The sequence below is a fragment of the Bradysia coprophila genome, unplaced genomic scaffold, assembly GCF_014529535.1.
Source record: "Bradysia coprophila strain Holo2 unplaced genomic scaffold, BU_Bcop_v1 contig_373, whole genome shotgun sequence".
In the NCBI taxonomy this organism is placed as follows: Eukaryota; Metazoa; Arthropoda; class Insecta; order Diptera; family Sciaridae; genus Bradysia; species Bradysia coprophila.
Genome location: NW_023503632.1, coordinates 2,049,958 through 2,068,189, shown reverse-complemented (window position 1 = coordinate 2,068,189; position 18,232 = coordinate 2,049,958). Strand labels below are relative to the sequence as shown.

Here is an 18,232-nt window from a genome sequence, read left to right as displayed (position 1 = left end):
CGCTGACCACGAAAATGTGTTTTCCTTTTTCTAAAATTCCTTTTTGTTTTGATTAAATTAATAAAAATCAAAAATTTTTCTACCACGGCGGCCATCTTGCTTTCACACTATTTCTATGGTGGCCGTCTTCGATGTTCCAGATTCTTTTGTTATTGAAGACACAATGAGCATTTCACTTGAATTAAAAGAGGTGGCGCCATAGTATTTGGTTTATGTCCACAGCTAAATCCTTGTACCCTCTTAAGAATGTGTTTCGATTGTTTATCATACAATAAGTGTGTGTTAGTAGATCCAGCTGGTGATATTCAGCTGGTGCTCATTCTGCATATGAAAAATATTTACAGGCTGTATTTGCAAGGTATTGGCCTTTTTCACAAAGTATAATCAGCGTAACCTTCGTAAAAAGAATCTTGAATCTGACAAGAGCACGTGTGCCAACGTGTAAAAAACAAATGTTCAAAACCCCCTGCTGAACCGTGGCGATCCTCTTGTCAAACGGACAGTACATAAACAAATTCCATCATTTATTACTATCTTGAAATGATGTTTACTTCAGAAGATTCATTTGAGTTCCTAACATGGTGTCATAGCCACGTCAATTGTAATTTTCATGCTTCGGGGCCGAAAATGAGGGCAATTTTTCGAATTTTCTCGGGTTTCCGGCCCTCTGCATGAAAACTCACATGTGCACCTGTTTGGGACGGTTGATTTAAGGCACTTTCGCTTGTAATCCTCACTTCGTTCGGCCTACAATCCGCGAAATTGCCTGAAATCAATCGTCCAAAACAGGTACACAAATAACCAATCGATTGCACTAGACATCTGGCTCCTATATACCTTTGTATTGGTAAATGTTATAATTTGGCATAGGTTTGAAGCAGTGGCTTTATGAGAGACTCAAAGCAGAACCCAATTTTTCTTAATTCCTTAATTTTTTAGAGTTTTTTTTTAACTTTTAAGGCATATTGAAAAACCTGTGGATTCTTGTTGGTCTTCGGTAAGCCACACAATAATTTTTTTCTTATTTTCTTAAGATTTACAAACACATAAAATCTAGAAACTTTCGATAATTTCAAGGAATGCAAGGAATTTAATTCCCAGGTTATGTAAACATATTGCGATAGATGACACCATAACCTGGCCAGGGATTAGATTCTTGTAGCATTTGTAACATTAGGAATTCATAATTTTACAGTTGCATGTATAAAATCCCATAGGAACTGTCAAGTTGCGAATTCTTAAAGCTATGATTGTTTCGAGAACCGGCGCCCTGTTCTATGGTAATACTACCTCATTTCTCTGATTAGAAAGAGAAAGAATAAAAATTAAATTTTTCTTCGATGCCATTATAAAATAAAATTCGATTTTTTTTCTGTTGCAAAATCCACTTTGCGAGAACGTACAAGCTCCACAGTCACAGTCTCTACGTGAACAAGTATATATGTAGTTTTTCGAAAAGGTTATCGAATTTGATAAGAATATTGAACTGAAACTGAAAGATTAATGTTGATGCAATTGCCATTTGTACAAGTTGTAAGAACGAAAAATTATCAAGATCAGTTGAATCGTTCGGCTAAAAGTGTATCAGAAGTCAAGGTTCGTGTAATTTCAAACTATTTATATATAAATATACGAGAAAATAATGACCAACTAATTAATAGATTCTAATTTCGATCGATAGTCGATTGTCATAATTTAACGATTATTCTTGTTCCAATGTTCAATAAATAGCGCAAATTTTTTGTTTCGTTTAAAAAATTAAAAACCAAAAAAAATTAAATTGAAGAGAGAAAAAATCCAACAAAATCTATTCAATAATTTGTTTATTTACAAATTTAATACGATGATGTGATAAATATATGGCAGAGTAAATTACGCTTGAAAATTAGTAAACATTTTGTCTTGTTTAATAAATATTTATAATAATTCCTCTGATACGAGAATTCCATCGCGATTCATTTATTGTTTATGGTTTCAACTTTGTTTTTAGTTAGGTAGCTGGGATTTTATTGCAAATATATGCACAATTATATTCGGTGTGGTTTTATTGCTAAATAAATACCTCACGCTTCGAGGAACAGGAAGAAGAAAAGAACGAACAATTCGAATCTTTATCGGTTTCGATTTTATACAACTAAACATTGGAATAAGAGTATTATGATTATAATAGCAAACGTTCGATGGAAGACGTGACATTTCTACCGTGCGATTATCGTCGAAAATATGTAGTTCTAGGCAATATTATCGCTATGATAAAATATTATCTATCGCAAAAACCAACATTATCGCCCAGATAATGATAATATCGCCCTCTTTCCTATATTATTGCCCAAAAATTATCACCCTGGACACCCTGGATAATATCGCTTAGAAGATGATATTATTGCTCAGAAGATAGTAATATCGCCCAGAAGATAGTAATATCGACCACAAAATTGTGTTTGATAATATCACCTTGGGTGGTCTGGGCAATATTATCGCCCAGAGGGTGATATTATGAATGGCATATTTTCGTCTTCTGGGCAAAATATTACCATTCCAGACGATAATCACACGGTAGAAATGTGCCGTCACCGTTCGATGATACTACACAATATCCATTCAATACAAACATTCATCCATCCGAAACAGAAGGGTATATTAATAGAAGTGTCAACCAAAACATTTTCGGAAGCTAAAATTTATTTTTATTTTAACTGAAAACCACTTTAGACCAGCTGTTTTACATGTATCAATATGAGTGAAAATTTGTGACTTTTTAAACGGCCGTTCGCTTTTTTCCTCTCATCTGTATGATGCTATCTGCTATTAGCCTGAAATGTTCTATATATCCACGATAATGTTAGTTTTTCTATACGCAGCGATCGCCTACATTATTTAAAAGATGTGGTGTGCGCTGCTCTTTTATAAACCGAAATGATATCTTTTAAATTTTCATTTTAAAATTTCTTGGAATTTCTTTTATACAAAACATACGTGATTTTCTATTGTTCTTGCAAGAAATTGGAGCAGAGTGCTTTAATTTTATTATAAGTCATTGACTGGATTGATGCAATTAAAAGAATCAATTCGCCTACGTAACGGGAATTAACTTTTTGTCGATACCAGCAATAATGTTCTGGGACATGAATTAAAATTAATCTTGAAGATATTTGATTTCATGACAATAAATGGAATTAGTCGCACACACAAAATTTGAAAACATGCTACAGGAGAACAATAAGATAAGAAAAATGTTACTAAATCAAAAATAGATGCCTAGCATTGTGATATATTGTCCATCGCACTTTTATAATTTAATATAATGAAAAATTGTGCTGATGCTGTCATATTTTATACATGCTTATGCACGGTAAAGTGCACTTTACATCACTGCTTGTGACAGGGAAAATGTGCCACAAAATAAACAAATTTTTTGAACCGCCACAAATATAAATTTTATGAGAGCAGAGAGCCTCTAAAGTGGCAAAAAATGTTAAATTCTTAGTTCGCTTTAAAATGTCCTTGTCATTTCAAACAGATTTATAGAAATTCGAACAAATAATTGTCAAATTAATAATTCATAATTTAATGAAAATGAAAATTTGTCAACGAAACTTTTGAATTACTATGTGGATTTGTCTGACATTTTCAGGGTATGTTAAGGGTAATTCTAAGAAACTAATTTGAAGGAATTTTCATAAAAGCTTATAATTTCGGAGCTATGAGCGTTTTAAGCTATTGAGCTATGGGACCTATAATATGGCAGATAGAAAGTTCGTTTAAAAGACAAAGTTATAGAGTTTCACATTCTAGTCCACAGGTGTTTCTGGGGTTTTCATAAAAATCACCCATTTGGGAGCTATGAGCGTTTTAAGTGCGACCTATGTGAACCATATCTACAGCAGATAGAAAGTTCTATTCAAAGACAAAGATATAGAGTTTTGGATTCAGGGTTCTCATTAAGGCGTACATTTGGTAGTTATAAGCGATTTAACTGGAAGCTACGTGGTCTATATATTGGCATTAACAAACGAGGCATTGAAAACGTGTTTTGGTCCTAGTTTTCATTGACAGATGCAGCAATCGCGATTTTGAATAGAAAAAGTTCTAACTTCATTTGACAGTTTCGAAAATTTCGTCATGAAAAATAGGACCAAAACACGTTTTCAATGCCTCGTTTGTTTTGAGCATTAGATTTTAGACGACAAATTTTTCAGGGTTTTTCAAAAAAGTCGCTGATTTTACTGCCTTGTACCGAATTCTCAAAAAAATCTTCTTACAAAAGAACTGATATCGCACAATAAGCCACTTACAGTGGAAGTGTGACGCAAGTCCTTTTATCCACTTACAAAAGAAGTGATATCGGTGGGGGTGACGCTTACAACTTCGACTCGCAAAAAGAAATGCTGCAGTTTCACTATTCGATGAAAACTATTTTTAAGTCTAGACACATTAGATTATACTGTAAACAGATGGAATATCACAATATCCTTTCAGCGTATTTAATGTCTTACGATTTTTACCTGTCACAGGTATTATTTTTTCAATGATGACCTGGTTTAGATTACCGTAATGCTAGACGTTATAGCATGTAGGTGAAATCCATTGCTAATGTGAGATGACCATCAAAGATATATACTCAAAAAAAACAGATTGTTTGATTTCGTGTTTTTAATAACATTTCGCACAACAACAATACAGCAGAAACCGGAATCGACTGTATTTTTTTTCTGTTACTGCTGCTGCTGTTGTTGTTGCTCGTAGGTATATTACCTATTTATTACATCACATTGATTAGATTTGTATTTCGTTTAGTTTCAAACTGTTCTTTGGTCACTATTAATGCGTAGATAAGATTAATATTTTGAATTTATCTTTAAAATAGTCTTTTGTTCGACGCAAAAAATTTTTGTAGTCATTGCGTGAGTTAGTTAAATTTGTGTGTTTTTTTTACTTGATAAAACCACATCATAACAAGAAGTCGAGGTAAACAGACGTGTAATTTTCAATATCCGAACAAATTAACAGTCCGGTTAAGTCTTTTCTACGTGTCTTTACAGTTCGTTTTCCTGCTTTAATTTGTAAGTGAGTAATCCGTTTCCGTATCCTGTGTAGAAATAAATTAGCTACCTCGATGTACCGTTAAACTTTCGTTAAAATAGTAAAATGGAAAAAGTTAATGGAACTGCAGCTGATAGTGCAACTGATGGAATTGTAGCCGATGAACTCATTCCTACTAGCAAGGAATCTTCGTTAGAATTGCCAAGTTGGATAAACAGCGATTATTTCAAGGAAATTCTTGCTTCGGATGGCAAAAGTGAATGGAAATATATCAGCCATGACGTCCGTATGGCCAACGAAAAGGGGGAGAACTATGCTTCGGTTTTGTATCGTGTGAAAGTAATTGCAGAGAACAAAGGTAAATTTTGCGATATCGTTGGCGAAAGTTTTCTCGCTCAAATTACAGTGCTGACAATATGCCACACAGTCAGGCAAACAGTGTTATCTGGCATTGTCACTGATAAGATAAATTGAAAAAGCGCTGAGTTATTAGGTGTGACGAAACAAAAGTTCTGTGAGTAGAAAGATCACAGTTTTTAAAGTCATTTTCACAGTGTATTTTGTTACAATTGTAAAACACTGACCAGGTGCGAGATACCTCGGATCATAATTCATTATAATTTCCGGCCTTTGACTGAATAGTTTTGTTGTTATTTTCGAACAATGGTTCAGAACATGTGAGATACCTGTGCTTGCCCCGTATCTACTGGGCAATACCTATCCAATGAACCCCCACACATGTATGTCCATAGTCTGTAGTGGCAATGAATTACGGACAAAGAACACCCGTTTTCGACTTTTGGTGTAAGTTCACTAGCCAATAAAAGAATATTGAAATTAAACGACTGCCGTTTTAGACTATTGGGGCCAAGAGCTATGTGTGCATGTAAACAAAATGTAGCTCAAAAAAAACTCCGACGGTGCCTGGTCCACTTTCAAAAAAATCCCTCTAAATCCCCTTGAATATCGCCCAGGGATTATTATTCGTAGGAATTTTAAAGAATTTTTAAGAATTTAAGGATTAAAATTCCGAACAATAAGCCCGAAACAGTATGGCCAGTCCAAGCCTGTTAGATGCATTGATCAGTTCACTGCAATTCAGTGAAGTTACTCCTGCATTGAAATCATTAAGAATTAAAAGATTAATGTATTGGACTGAGGATCTGACGACAATTTCTACCTCGAACGACCTCGAACATCTCTGTATCATTATTGATGTTCTCTTTATTTAAATATGCGAAACAAAGGCTGCTCACAATGATGCAGCCCGTAAAAAAACGATATAAATTGTATGTTACAGAAAATGTTGCCGAGGAATTGTCATACATCCTGAAAGTAAATCACACGCTTGAAGATGGACCAACCAAAGAAGTGATGGAAATTTTCAATGTTTTTACCAAAGAGGTTGAAATGTATAAGTCAGTGGTACCAAGCATTGAACAACTGCTACATAAATCTGGAGATTTTACTCAAATTTCGCCAAAGTAACGACAATTCCCCGTCTCATCCTCAGAAATTTTCAGTTTTTTTTTTAAATTTTATTTGTAAAGATGCATCAAGACTAGTACATCCGCACCCGAACAGATCGTGCTGGAAGACTTATCGAAGAAAGGCTTCAAAATGGCCAGTCGTCACGAGGGATTGAATTGGGATCACGTAAAATTGGTTATTGAAAGACTGAGCAAATTCCATGCAGCGTCTGCAGTACTTCAAGCAAATAATGGACCGTACCGTGATATTCTACTGCAGGGCATGTATAACGAAAAACTGAAGCCGATGGTGGAGGTCTTTTTCAACAGCAATTTGACCATGTTGAAAGAGGGCATTCAGCAATTACCTAACGGAACCAGATATATCAAACGAATGGTAAATCTATTTTGTTGCTAAGTGTGAAATACCGTAAATCGATTACCAAGTGTCTATCTTCAAATCAGGACAACTACGAAAATGAATGCTTTGAAAAATCCATAGAAGTCACAAAGTGCAACCCGGACGGTTTCAATGTTCTTAATCACGGTGATCTATGGACGAACAATTTAATGTTTAAGTACGGCGACAACGACAACGTGGAGGATATGCTGTTTGTGAGTAAATCGAACATCGACGTCATATCGCATAACCAATCCCTTTGCCGTCCATAGATCGATCTTCAAATGCCAGTTTGGGGCTCGCCAGCAATCGATTTACATTATTTTATCGTTTCATCAACCGAAAAGAAATTGAAGACAGCCGAGTTCGACGCTATTATTCAGCACTATCACGAACACTTGGTAAAAACATTGAAACAGCTCGGGTACAAGGCTCGTATCCCAACGCTTTTAGAATTGCAAGTTGATTTGCTGCAAAGAGGATTTCTGGGTGTTATGGCTTCGATTTCCGTGTTACCAGTAGTTCTGCTGAAGGACTGTGAAGATGCGGATATTAACAATATGTTAGATGAAGGTGACACGGGAATGAATTTCAAGAGGAAATTGTATTTGAATCCAGTCTACATAAATATGCTTGACATGTTGTACGACTATTATGATAAGAAAGGAATTTTACAAATTTGATTGCGCGACGAAAATTGTATTAAAAGTTGAGTGTTTATTGTAGCGGAGAGTGGGTCACACGTACGGCAGTTTGAAAACTGACACATTTTTGTTTTTGTGTTTTCTTTGCGTTTGAGTATTTTTCGCATGTATTTTTATATGGAGGAATCACTAGAAGCCCGTAAACCACCAAACCGAAAATGTGTCGGTTTTGAAATTTCCGTCCCCTGTAATCACGTAATAAAAACCAGTTCAAAAATTGAAGAACTGAGCTTTTATATTTCTCGCTATGTACAAATTACACAAGACGCTCCAATCACCACCACCAGGTACTCTTTTTAGGAAAACATTTTTCCAGTTTCTCCACAACATTTCCATTCTTTCCCAACCCAATTTTTCCAAGAATACTTTTCGGGAAAATATAGTAAACTAAAACGCTACTTCCATTTACTTCGATACAACATATTGCCAACCAGGGCCTATTTTAGGGACATAGATTCTTAAAAATTCAATTTTTGTATCATTTTTTTACCTCTTTTCCCTGAATACTAAATACGATACATCGAAGTCCCGCTGAACGAGATTTAACAGAAACCAGAACTACAGTCAGAGGCAGCGAGGGAGTTAGAAGATCAGCTGAAAAACATTTGAAGCAAATTTATGCTGAAATTTTATTGCCTCTAACTATAGGGAGTCTTAAGGAATTTAGGAAATTAAATTTCTTAAGGCCAGGTTAAGACGCCTTACTTACATGCGCAATGTAAGGTGTTTACTATCGCAAATGTTTAAATTGCACATATAAGGCCTTCAGGCCATCGCAAATTTTTATATTGCACTTGTAAGGCACTAACATAGGCTCTGTTCCTAACCCAAAAAAATCCACCATCTGTCTCTACCAGAACATAACAAGGTTGCAACAAGAATGTTTTTTTTTCGTTATGTCTTGGGCATAAACATCGGAATTTCTTTAAATAATCTAACAGAATGATGGACTTTGAAAGACTATGGGTTTTTTATGAAGCTTGATACAAGAAATGATCCTTCAATACTTTTATACTTAATTTCCTTAAAAAGGGCTCACTTGTGTGTGAGGTGAAAAAAATTAATAAAAATCGTACAACGGTCAACGTTGTTTTTCTGTACAGGGATGTCATATAGAAGCAATGAGATCTGTCCACCGAAGACTTATATATCAATTTGGGTTTACAGATTCGATGCTGACGATATCCTACAGTATATAAGTTCGGTCGGCTTAAAAATTATTTTTAGCCCCGTACGAGGTACGAAGGGGCTTATAGGATTACGGTGCCGTGTGTAATTGATGGAATTCGAAGCAGGCGGTAAGGGCAAAGTGTTTGCCTATGTTCATAGATGACGAATCCACAATAAAAATTTTGTCTGTCCGTCTGTCCGTCTGTCCGTCTGTCACGTCGATATCTTGAGTAAATCAAATCCTATTTCAATTTTTTTTTCCCTGAAAGGTAGTTGAAATTGTGAGGCTAAGTTCGAAGATGGGCGATTTTGGGTCGACCCCTCCCGAGTTGGGGCCCCATAAGTGCTTTAACGTTTTCCAAAGATTTCTCTGGCCATTTAAAGGCTACACTGGTAAGTGATACATCAAATGAAAGGTATTTACAATACCGATCGACAAAAAAAAAGTTTATGGAAATTGGATGACCGACTCGTTTGTTAGACCCCTTGGTGTGAACTAGGTGCAGGGCGGCAAGCCGTTTTTGCTTTTAGGTTGGCCAAATTTGAACGTATTTAGATGGATTTTGCTTTAATAGATAGGTTGACCGGTTGACCGTACCAATAAGGGAAAAAAAAGTTCATGAAATTCGGTTCACCGGAGCGTGAGCTAGGTCTCTTGGAGTGAGCTTATATGAGGCTACTCGGCCGTACAGTGAAGGTGGTGTTTTTTGTTAATATCTCGAGTAAAATTTGACCGAATTTCATGAATTTTTTTTTGTTTGAAAGGTATTAATAAATCGTCAGTACTGTTTCAGGTCTCCTAATAAAATGGCCGTCGGCCGCCATTTTGGATTTTTGTAAAAACAATATAAATCAGTGAAAATGATACTTACAAAGTTACTGATCAGTGGGAAGTGATTGGTTATGTGTGTGTGGTGTTTCAAGGATTCCAAATATGGATATATATATATATATATATATATATATATATATATAAATATATATAGCTATATTGAGCTATATTGAGCTATATTGAGCTATATAACGGTATAGATAGTTATTTTGAGCTATATACTAGCATATTTATCAGTAAATTGTTTATTTATAGGTAAATATAGGTTAATATAGGACTGAGGAAATTTTAGGTCAATTTTAAATTTGTGTTACGTTTGAAAGGAACATCGTACGGGGCTTCGTAATTGCGCTATGCGCAATTTTTAAGACGCACAAATTCCATAAGAATTTTACTTTACCGACGTTTACGGGCGCAGTAGACTTACGTTAAGAGTAGGGCGACGGACGAACTAGGGTCACGTGCGCAATAAATGTACGGGTTCATACGGGGCTCAGTCGCAGCAAACGCTCCGACTGTTCTGACGGCTCGTTTACAAGAACCTTAAAGAACAACGGTCGTTGCCAATATAAAGCACAATCAAATCTAACTCTCATACAAATTTTAATATAGCACAATTCAGTCTTCTTGTTCTAAAACTAATTTTAGAGAACAACTAGATCTAGACCACCCATCAAAAAATATCTTTTTTTCTTTTCGCACTGCGTCCGTTCCGCAAAACATAAACAAATTCAGTAATCAATCTGACCGGAAGTATAAACAATCAATGGAAATAAAAAAAGTTGCAATTATCAATAAAATTTCGAGTTATTTTTCCATTGAATTTTTACACGATCTCAATACATTACGTAGTATAGTATATAGTCTACCACGGTATAACGGCTACTTAAAAAAAAAACATATAGTACGAACGCGACGACATTAAACTCTTTTAAGATAACGTCTTTGAAAGAGTGCTATTTGAAATATTTTTTTTCCTTTCAACACACATGTCGATACGGATTCGTACGTATTATATCCGAGCAAGGACCTATACTCGAAATTATGTGTTATATTATTATCATCACCCCTCGAATCATTAAAAATAAATAAAACATAATGTGCAACAATATATACGGACACACAGTCGCAGCATTAAAATGTGTAATTTGATATTGAAATTTCTTCGGTAGATATATTAGTTGATTAAGCGTATCAATATCGAAACAATGAGAGAGCTCCTACACAAAATATTGTGTTATATAAGTATATGGCAATCTATATTGTTGTTATAGGTGCTAGGGCGGTCCACATTTTTTTAGTGTATTTATGCAACAAGATGCGAAATAGGGTGGTCACAATCTAGTGACAGATTGAGGAAATTGTTATCGTCACAAAAGCAAATTTCAACGATGGCGCAGCCTACGAGTTGATCTTTTGAGCTCCAAAATTAAAAAAAAACAGCTTTGCTTCTAGCGTGAACATAAGAAATATTCAATACTAATCAGAATAGGCCCTCCATTTTCTCGTTAAGGTGGGAGTCTTCATATCTTTCTGTGAATAAAAACACACAACACATGCAGTCATACACGCATATGTATTTTAAAATTTGGAGCCGTAAAAAAATGAATGTTCGTGCTAGAAACAGTGCTATGAAACAAGTCATTTGTTGAGAAATTTAAATTTTCGAAGTGACAGAAGTGACCGACTTGCCGACAGCGCCAATGATTCAGAGTCCTGTGAAATAATGCTCCAACCCATAATCTATAGTATGTTACATATCTATCTATGGGAGAAATGATGGAAAATGGATATGGGAGTCGAAGGGCTCAGTAACACATGCACCCTCATTATCAACAATTTTCTTACAAACCAAAGTCTCACAACACGCAGTAACGTAGGGAAAAACTGCGGTAAGTAATACAGTCTTTTGCATAACAAGGGATAAAAAGATGAAAAGTAGAGTTTTCGTGTGTATTTTGTTGATCCGAGGCGAAACCGAGACTTTTCATCTTTTTATCCCAATGGATCACTATGGTCGGAAGTGGCAAATTACAGCCCTAGGGATGAAAAGTAAGTTGACTTGAAGCTCAAAATGATGTGATAGTTATACACATGGCAAAGTTGAAAAGTCGAGTTTTCGTGTGAAGTTTGCCGATCGAAAAAATAATGACTTAGTGTACAAAGAAAGGGAATCAATGGGATTTGTCTCTGATTTTATATTGTCGTTGGAAATTATCAAAGTCAATTTAAATTCAAATTTGACCAGCTGCCCTGGCACTACTGTTATTATTACAAATACCGCCTATCTATTAAACAAGGCATCAGAACAGTCGGAGCGTTTGCTGCGACTTAGCCCCGTACGACCCGTAATCCTATTTCGTCCGTAACCATAATACGTCCGTAGCCGTAATACGCCCGGAACCCTAATACGTCTACAACCCTCTAATGCATCTGTTACCAAAATGCAAGTCAAGTTGGGCATGGTCAAATTTACTGAAAGTGTTCATTTTTAAAATTGCGCATTACGCAATTACGAAAGCCCGTACGAAGTACCTCTCAAATAATACCAACAATTTACGACATTATTTTAGAAACCCAAAATTTTTGGCCAACTTTCCATTGGGTATTCAATTACCTCTCAAATGAAACAAAAACTAGCAAAATCGGATGAGATTTACTCGATTTATGTGCAAAAAACACTTAGGGCCGAGTGGCGGCCTTAGTCCAAGGGCCCAAATTTGAAACTTTTTTTGCCACGTTATTTTCGATATTCAATTACCTTCCATAAAAAACTAAGTCTAGCAAAATCGGATGAGATTTACTCGATTTATGTCCGTACGTCCGTCCGTCTGTGACCCCTCTAGCTTGAGTAAATCACAACCTTTTTTGAAAATTCTTTTTTTTCCCGATTGGTATCGACAAAAGTAAGGTCAAGTTCGAAAATGGGCATGGTAGGGTCGGTAGGTGTTTTTCAGTCTTTCGACGATATCTACCGAAATACGCACGCAATAGCTGCTTGTGATAAATCAAATGAAAGGTATTGACGAGTAGAACAAAGTTGCTGAACATTGTTTTTGGGTAAGATCCAACGTGGGCTTGTTGGGAGAGCTCAAAGGTCGAGTGATATACGGAAGCCTGAAGATAAATAACAGTTACAGTGTCAAATTAATTCAGGTTTACGCACCCACGTCCACCCATGATGACGAAGAAGTAGAAAGATTCTATGAAGATGTCGAGAAAGCTCTGGACGAAAACCCTTCACATTACCAATATCTAATCGGTGATTTCAATGCGAAGCTGGGAAAACGAGAAGAAGACTCCGAAGTTTCTGTTGGTAGTTTTAGCAACGACCAAAGAAATGAGCGTGGAAATACTTTACTCAACTTCTTACAGCAACACAATTTGTACGCAATGAATTCATTTTTTGCAGGAAAGCCTCAACGGAAATGGACTTGGGCTAGTGCAGATGGTGTAACGAAAAATGAGATCGATTACATCATAACTGGCTGTAAGTCAACCGTTAAGAACGTTACGGTCCTAAACAATTTTTCAACCGGTAGTGATCACCGAATGGTTCGTGCAAGAGTCACGTTAAATACCAGATTTCAAAGATCACAACTAGTTCAGAAAAGTGAAAGGATTGACGTACAACGGCTTTACACACAAAATGAAGAATTTGCTACGAAAATGACTGCCGAATTAGATAACGTCAACAATCAATGTGAAACATTGGACGAATTGAATACCAAAATCGTCGATACAATAATGGGTTTCATGAAATCCAAATGCAAATCCGTCCAAGGGAAAGAATCAAAACTCAGCAGAGAAACATTAGACCTGATCGCAAGCAGAGCAGAGTTGGTAAAAAACGGAGGACGAGATTCGGTGGAATACCGGAACCTGTCTAAAAGTATCAACAAAGATCAGATGAAAGAAAATATAATGTCCAATTGGCTCAAAACATAATTGAAGCTAACTGCAATATGAAAGTCCTACGGAGAAAAATGACAAACGCCAAAAAAGAAATCTTCAAATTACGAGACAAAACAGGAACGATCCAAACGGATTGAAATGCGATATTAAACATTGCAACAGAATTTTATGAGAATTTGTTTTCTTCAGCAAGACAGAGCCCAACGGAAGAAACCGAAGATAGACCAATAATAAGAAACGTGGGATCGGAGTATATTCCCGACATAACTGTTGATGAAGTCAAAGCTGCAGTAGCCGAGATGAAAAACAAAAAGTCTCCCGGAGAAGATGGTGTTCCAGTGGAAGCCATTAAACTAGGTGGAGACTCATTATTAAAGGCAATCACGGCTTTGTTTAATCAATGTCTCCAATGGGAAGAAGTACCAGAAGCCTGGGAAAATGCGGTAATTACATTGCTGCATAAAAAAGCAGGGGCGGGTCCAGCTTTTGTTCTGACTCGGGCGGTTAGAAACGAGCCATCAGAACAGTCGGAGCGTTTGCTGAGACTGAGCCCCGTACAAACCCGTATATCTATTGCGTACGTGACCCTAGTGCGTCTGTCACCCTACTTTGACCGTAAGCCTATGCGCCGGTTAAAGTAGTTAAAGTAAAATTATTATGTAATGTGTACATCTTAGAAATTGCGCATAGCGCAATTACGAAGCCCCGTACGACGTTCCTTTCAAATGAAACAAAAAATTCAAATCGCCCTAAAATTTATATTTTTTTGAAGGGCCTAGTATCGGCCTCAGTCCGAGGACCCCAATTTAAAATTTTTTCCAACAACATTCTATTCGGCATATGATTACCTTCCAAATGAAACAAAAAATACGAAAAACGGATGAAATTTGCTCGAGTTATATGTAAAATACACATAGGGCTCTAGTAGTGGCCTTAGTCCAAGGACCCAAATTTAATTTTTTTTCAACAACTTTCTATTCGGCGTTCGATTACCTTCCAAATGAAACAAAAATTACGAAAAACGAATGAAATTTACTCGAGTTGTATGTAAAATACACATAGGGCCCTAGTAGCTTTTCACTTCTAAGGCCCTAACTAACGGTCCACTCACCCGATTTTAAAAAACTTTTTTTTCCTGGATTGGTATTGACAATACCTATCATTTGCCGTGTCATTTACATTTCCATCGTTTATTTTGCCATAAATATCACCAAAAGACCTTAAATCACTTAGGTGGCCCTAACTCACGAAGGGCCGACCCGAATATGCCCATCTTCGAACTTAGCCTCACTATTTTGACTATCTTTCAGGGAAAAAAAAATTTTGAAATCGGATTTGATTTACTCAAGATATCGACGTGACAGACAGACGGACAGACGGGCCAAATTTTTATTGCGGATTCGTCATCTATGAACATAGGCAAACACTTTGCCCTTACCGTCTGCTTCGAATTCCATCAATTACACACGGCATCGTAATCCTATAATCCCCTTCGTACTTCGTACGGGGCTAAAAATTTTTACCCGAGCGATTTTCGTTTAAAAAATTTGTTTCCATATAAAAATCATCTTCTGACCCCCGGCGACCGCCTCGACCGCACATAGGTGGATCCGCGCCTGTAAAAAAGGAGACATAACAAAGCTGGAAAATTACCGACCCATAAGCCTATTGTCAACACTCTACAAGTTGTTTATGAAAATCATTACGAAGAGGAACACTAACAAGTTCGACTTCTACCAACCCGTTGAACAAGCTGCTTTCAGATCTGGTTTCAGCACAAACGACCATTTGCAGGTGATGAGAACGCTTATTGAGAAGTGTCGTGAATACAACATCGACATAGCCTTGCTATTCATAGACTTCGAAAAAGCTTTCGATTCAGTGGAAACATGGTCGATATTGGACGCATTAGACGAATGTAGAGTAGACTCAAGGTACTCCAACACAATTCGATATGTGTACAAAAATGCTACTTCATGTATAAAACTTCATAAGAGCACGGAGAAATTCAGAATTGGCCGAGGTGTAAGGCAGGGTGACACCATTTCACCTAAATTATTCACGGCGATTCTGCAGAGTATTTTTAGGAAGTTAAACTGGAGTAAAATGGGAATAAAGATAAATGGAGAATACCTGAGCAATCTCCGCTTCGCTGATGACATTGTACCGATAGCAGCGAATCTAGGTCAGGCTCAGCTTATGCTACAACAGTTAAGTGAAGAGGCGAGCAAAGTTGGCCTCAAGATGAACTTATCGAAAACAAAAGTCATGACCAACATCGGGGACGATAGAGAAATCAAAATTGGTGACACTGTCGTTGAACGAGTCGACAGCTATGTATATCTAGGACATAAAATGAAGTTAGGTCTGGACAACCAAACTGCAGAAATAAGACGTAGGATTGGTCTTGCATGGGCAGCGTTCGGAAAACTCAGACTAACTTTCAAAAGCAAAATGAATAATAGTCTGAAACGCAAAGTTTTCGACACTTGTGTCCTTCCAGTGCTCACTTATGGAGCGGAAACGTTAACTTTAACGAAAGCATCCGAAGATAAATTGAGAGTGACACAAAGAGCCATGGAACGGAGTATGCTTGGAATAACACTCAGAGACAGAATGACGAATCAATGGATTCGACAACAAACCAGGGTCGTTGATGTCATGGAAAGAATAGCATCTCTGAAATGGAGCTGGGCGGGACATATTGCAAGAAGGACAGACGAACGTTGGACCAAAAAGATCATGAACTGGCGACCATATAAAAGACGAGCTATAGGTAGACCACCAGAGAGATGGACAAACGGAATTAAGAATATTGCAGGTACAAACTGGCAGCAAATGGCAATGGATCGTACGAAATGGAAAGAAGTTGGAGAGGCCTACATCCAGCAGTGGATAGAAACAGGCTGAAAAAGAAGAAGAAGAAGAAGAAGAAGAAGAAGTGTTTTTTGCACATAAATCGAGTAAATCTCATCCGATTTTGCCAGATTTAGTTTTTTATGGAAGGTAATTGAATACCGCTACTCGGCCCTTAGTGTTTTTTGCACATAAATCGCGTAGATCTCTTCCGATTTTGCCAGATTTAGTTTTTTATGGAAGGTAATTGAATACCGAAAAGAACATGGCGAAAAAAGTTTCAAATTTGGGCCCTTGGACTAAGGCCGCTACTCGGCCCTAAGTGTTTTTTGCACATAAATCGAGTAAATCTCATCCGATTTTGCTAGTTTTTGTTTCATTTGAGAGATAATTGAATGTCGAATAGAATGATGGGAAAAAAAGTTTCAAATTCAGGCCCTTGGATTAAGGCCGCTACTCGGCCCTAAGTGTTTTTTGCACATAAATCGAGTAAATCTCATCCGATTTTGCTAGTTTTTGTTTCATTTGAGAGATAATTGAATGTCGATTAGAATGATGGCAAAATTTTTTTTCAAATTTGGGCCCTTGGACTAAGGCCGCTACTCGGCTCTAAGTGTTTTTTGCACATAAATCGAGTAAATCTCATCCGATTTTGCTAGTTTTTGTTTCATTTGAGAGATAATTGAATGCCGAATAGAATGATGGCAAAAAAAGTTTCAAATTTGGTCCCTTGGACTAAGGCCGCTACTCGGCCCTAAGTATTTTTTGCACATAAATCGAGTAAATCTCATCCGATTTTGATAGTTTTTGTTTCATTTGAGAGGTTAGATTAGATTAGATTAGATGGGAGGGTGTAAGCCCAGCACCTAAGCCTCAGATGGGCCTGTTGTGCTATTGTACAAGTCTCTTGATCATATGGACTGTGATTTTACATCATATCTCTCCCGACTTAGATTGTTCACAAATCGACCGTGTGTTAACGTCCCATACGTTGTGAATTCTCCAAGCCGTGGGTGGTATGCGAATACCACAACCATCACTAATTGACCTGTACATTTTCCCAAAGATGGCGCTATCAACATTGTCATGTTGTAGCTCTTTCTACTATTGACATTATGTCGATATGGTTTCTTTTATGGAGAAAGCGAATGTTGGGTTTTTTGATATTTCCGACTTTGTTACGGTTACGGCTATTAGTTTTAGGTAATAGCAAGTGTCTAATCACCATAGGCCATGAGTTGCCTCTTCGTATAAATCGCCATGCCACCATGTGACTGAACTCGTTCTGGCGTTGCAGGTTGTAGCGTCTGAATGATTCGTATTTCGTCATATCCCTTGACATCCATACAACGTATCAATCAATAGATCTGTTAAACCTCGCGGTCATTTTGGAGTACAAGATAGTTTCTGTATCTTGGGATTGTACCACAGCAAATTTGTAAAAATTTGCTATGTGGTTTTGGGGTGTCAAATGAGAACCCGAAGCGTTTGTACCTTACCTGCACTAAAATTGACTGCCCTCATTTGAGAGGTAATTGAATACCCAATGGAAGGTTGGCAAAAAATTTTGGGTTTCTAAAATAATGTCGTAAATTGTTGGTTTCATTTGAGAGGTACTTCGTACGGGCTTTCGTAATTGCGCTATGCGCAATTTTAAAAATGAACACTTTCAGTAAATTGGACCGTGCCCAACCTGACTTGCATTTTGGTAACAGACGCATTAGAGGGTTGTAGACGTAGGGTTCCGGGCGTATTACGGCTACGGACGTATTATGGTTACGGACGAAATAGGATTACGGGTCGTACGGGGCTAAGTCGCAGCAAACGCTTCGACTGTTCTGAT

General features: G+C 37.0%; 1 protein-coding gene across 2 annotated transcripts; it reads left to right on the top strand.

Moving 5' to 3' along the window:
- Positions 1 to 4,800: 4,800 nt before the first annotated feature.
- LOC119081961 lies at positions 4,801 to 17,814 on the top strand. Of its 2 annotated transcripts, XM_037191264.1 has the most exons (7): positions 4,801 to 5,067; positions 5,145 to 5,401; positions 6,344 to 6,527; positions 6,594 to 6,909; positions 6,978 to 7,127; positions 7,185 to 7,644; positions 17,790 to 17,814. In XM_037191264.1, the coding sequence occupies exons 2-6, from the start codon at positions 5,149 to 5,151 to the stop codon at positions 7,593 to 7,595; spliced, it is 1,314 nt and encodes a 437-aa protein (XP_037047159.1). In that variant the 5' UTR covers positions 4,801 to 5,067; positions 5,145 to 5,148; the 3' UTR covers positions 7,596 to 7,644; positions 17,790 to 17,814. The 2 variants fall into 2 exon arrangements, with proteins under 2 accessions (XP_037047159.1, XP_037047160.1); XM_037191265.1 differs by lacking the exons at positions 4,801 to 5,067; positions 5,145 to 5,401 and adding an exon at positions 6,081 to 6,251 and having other exon boundaries at positions 6,325 to 6,527.
- Positions 17,815 to 18,232: the final 418 nt, after the last annotated feature.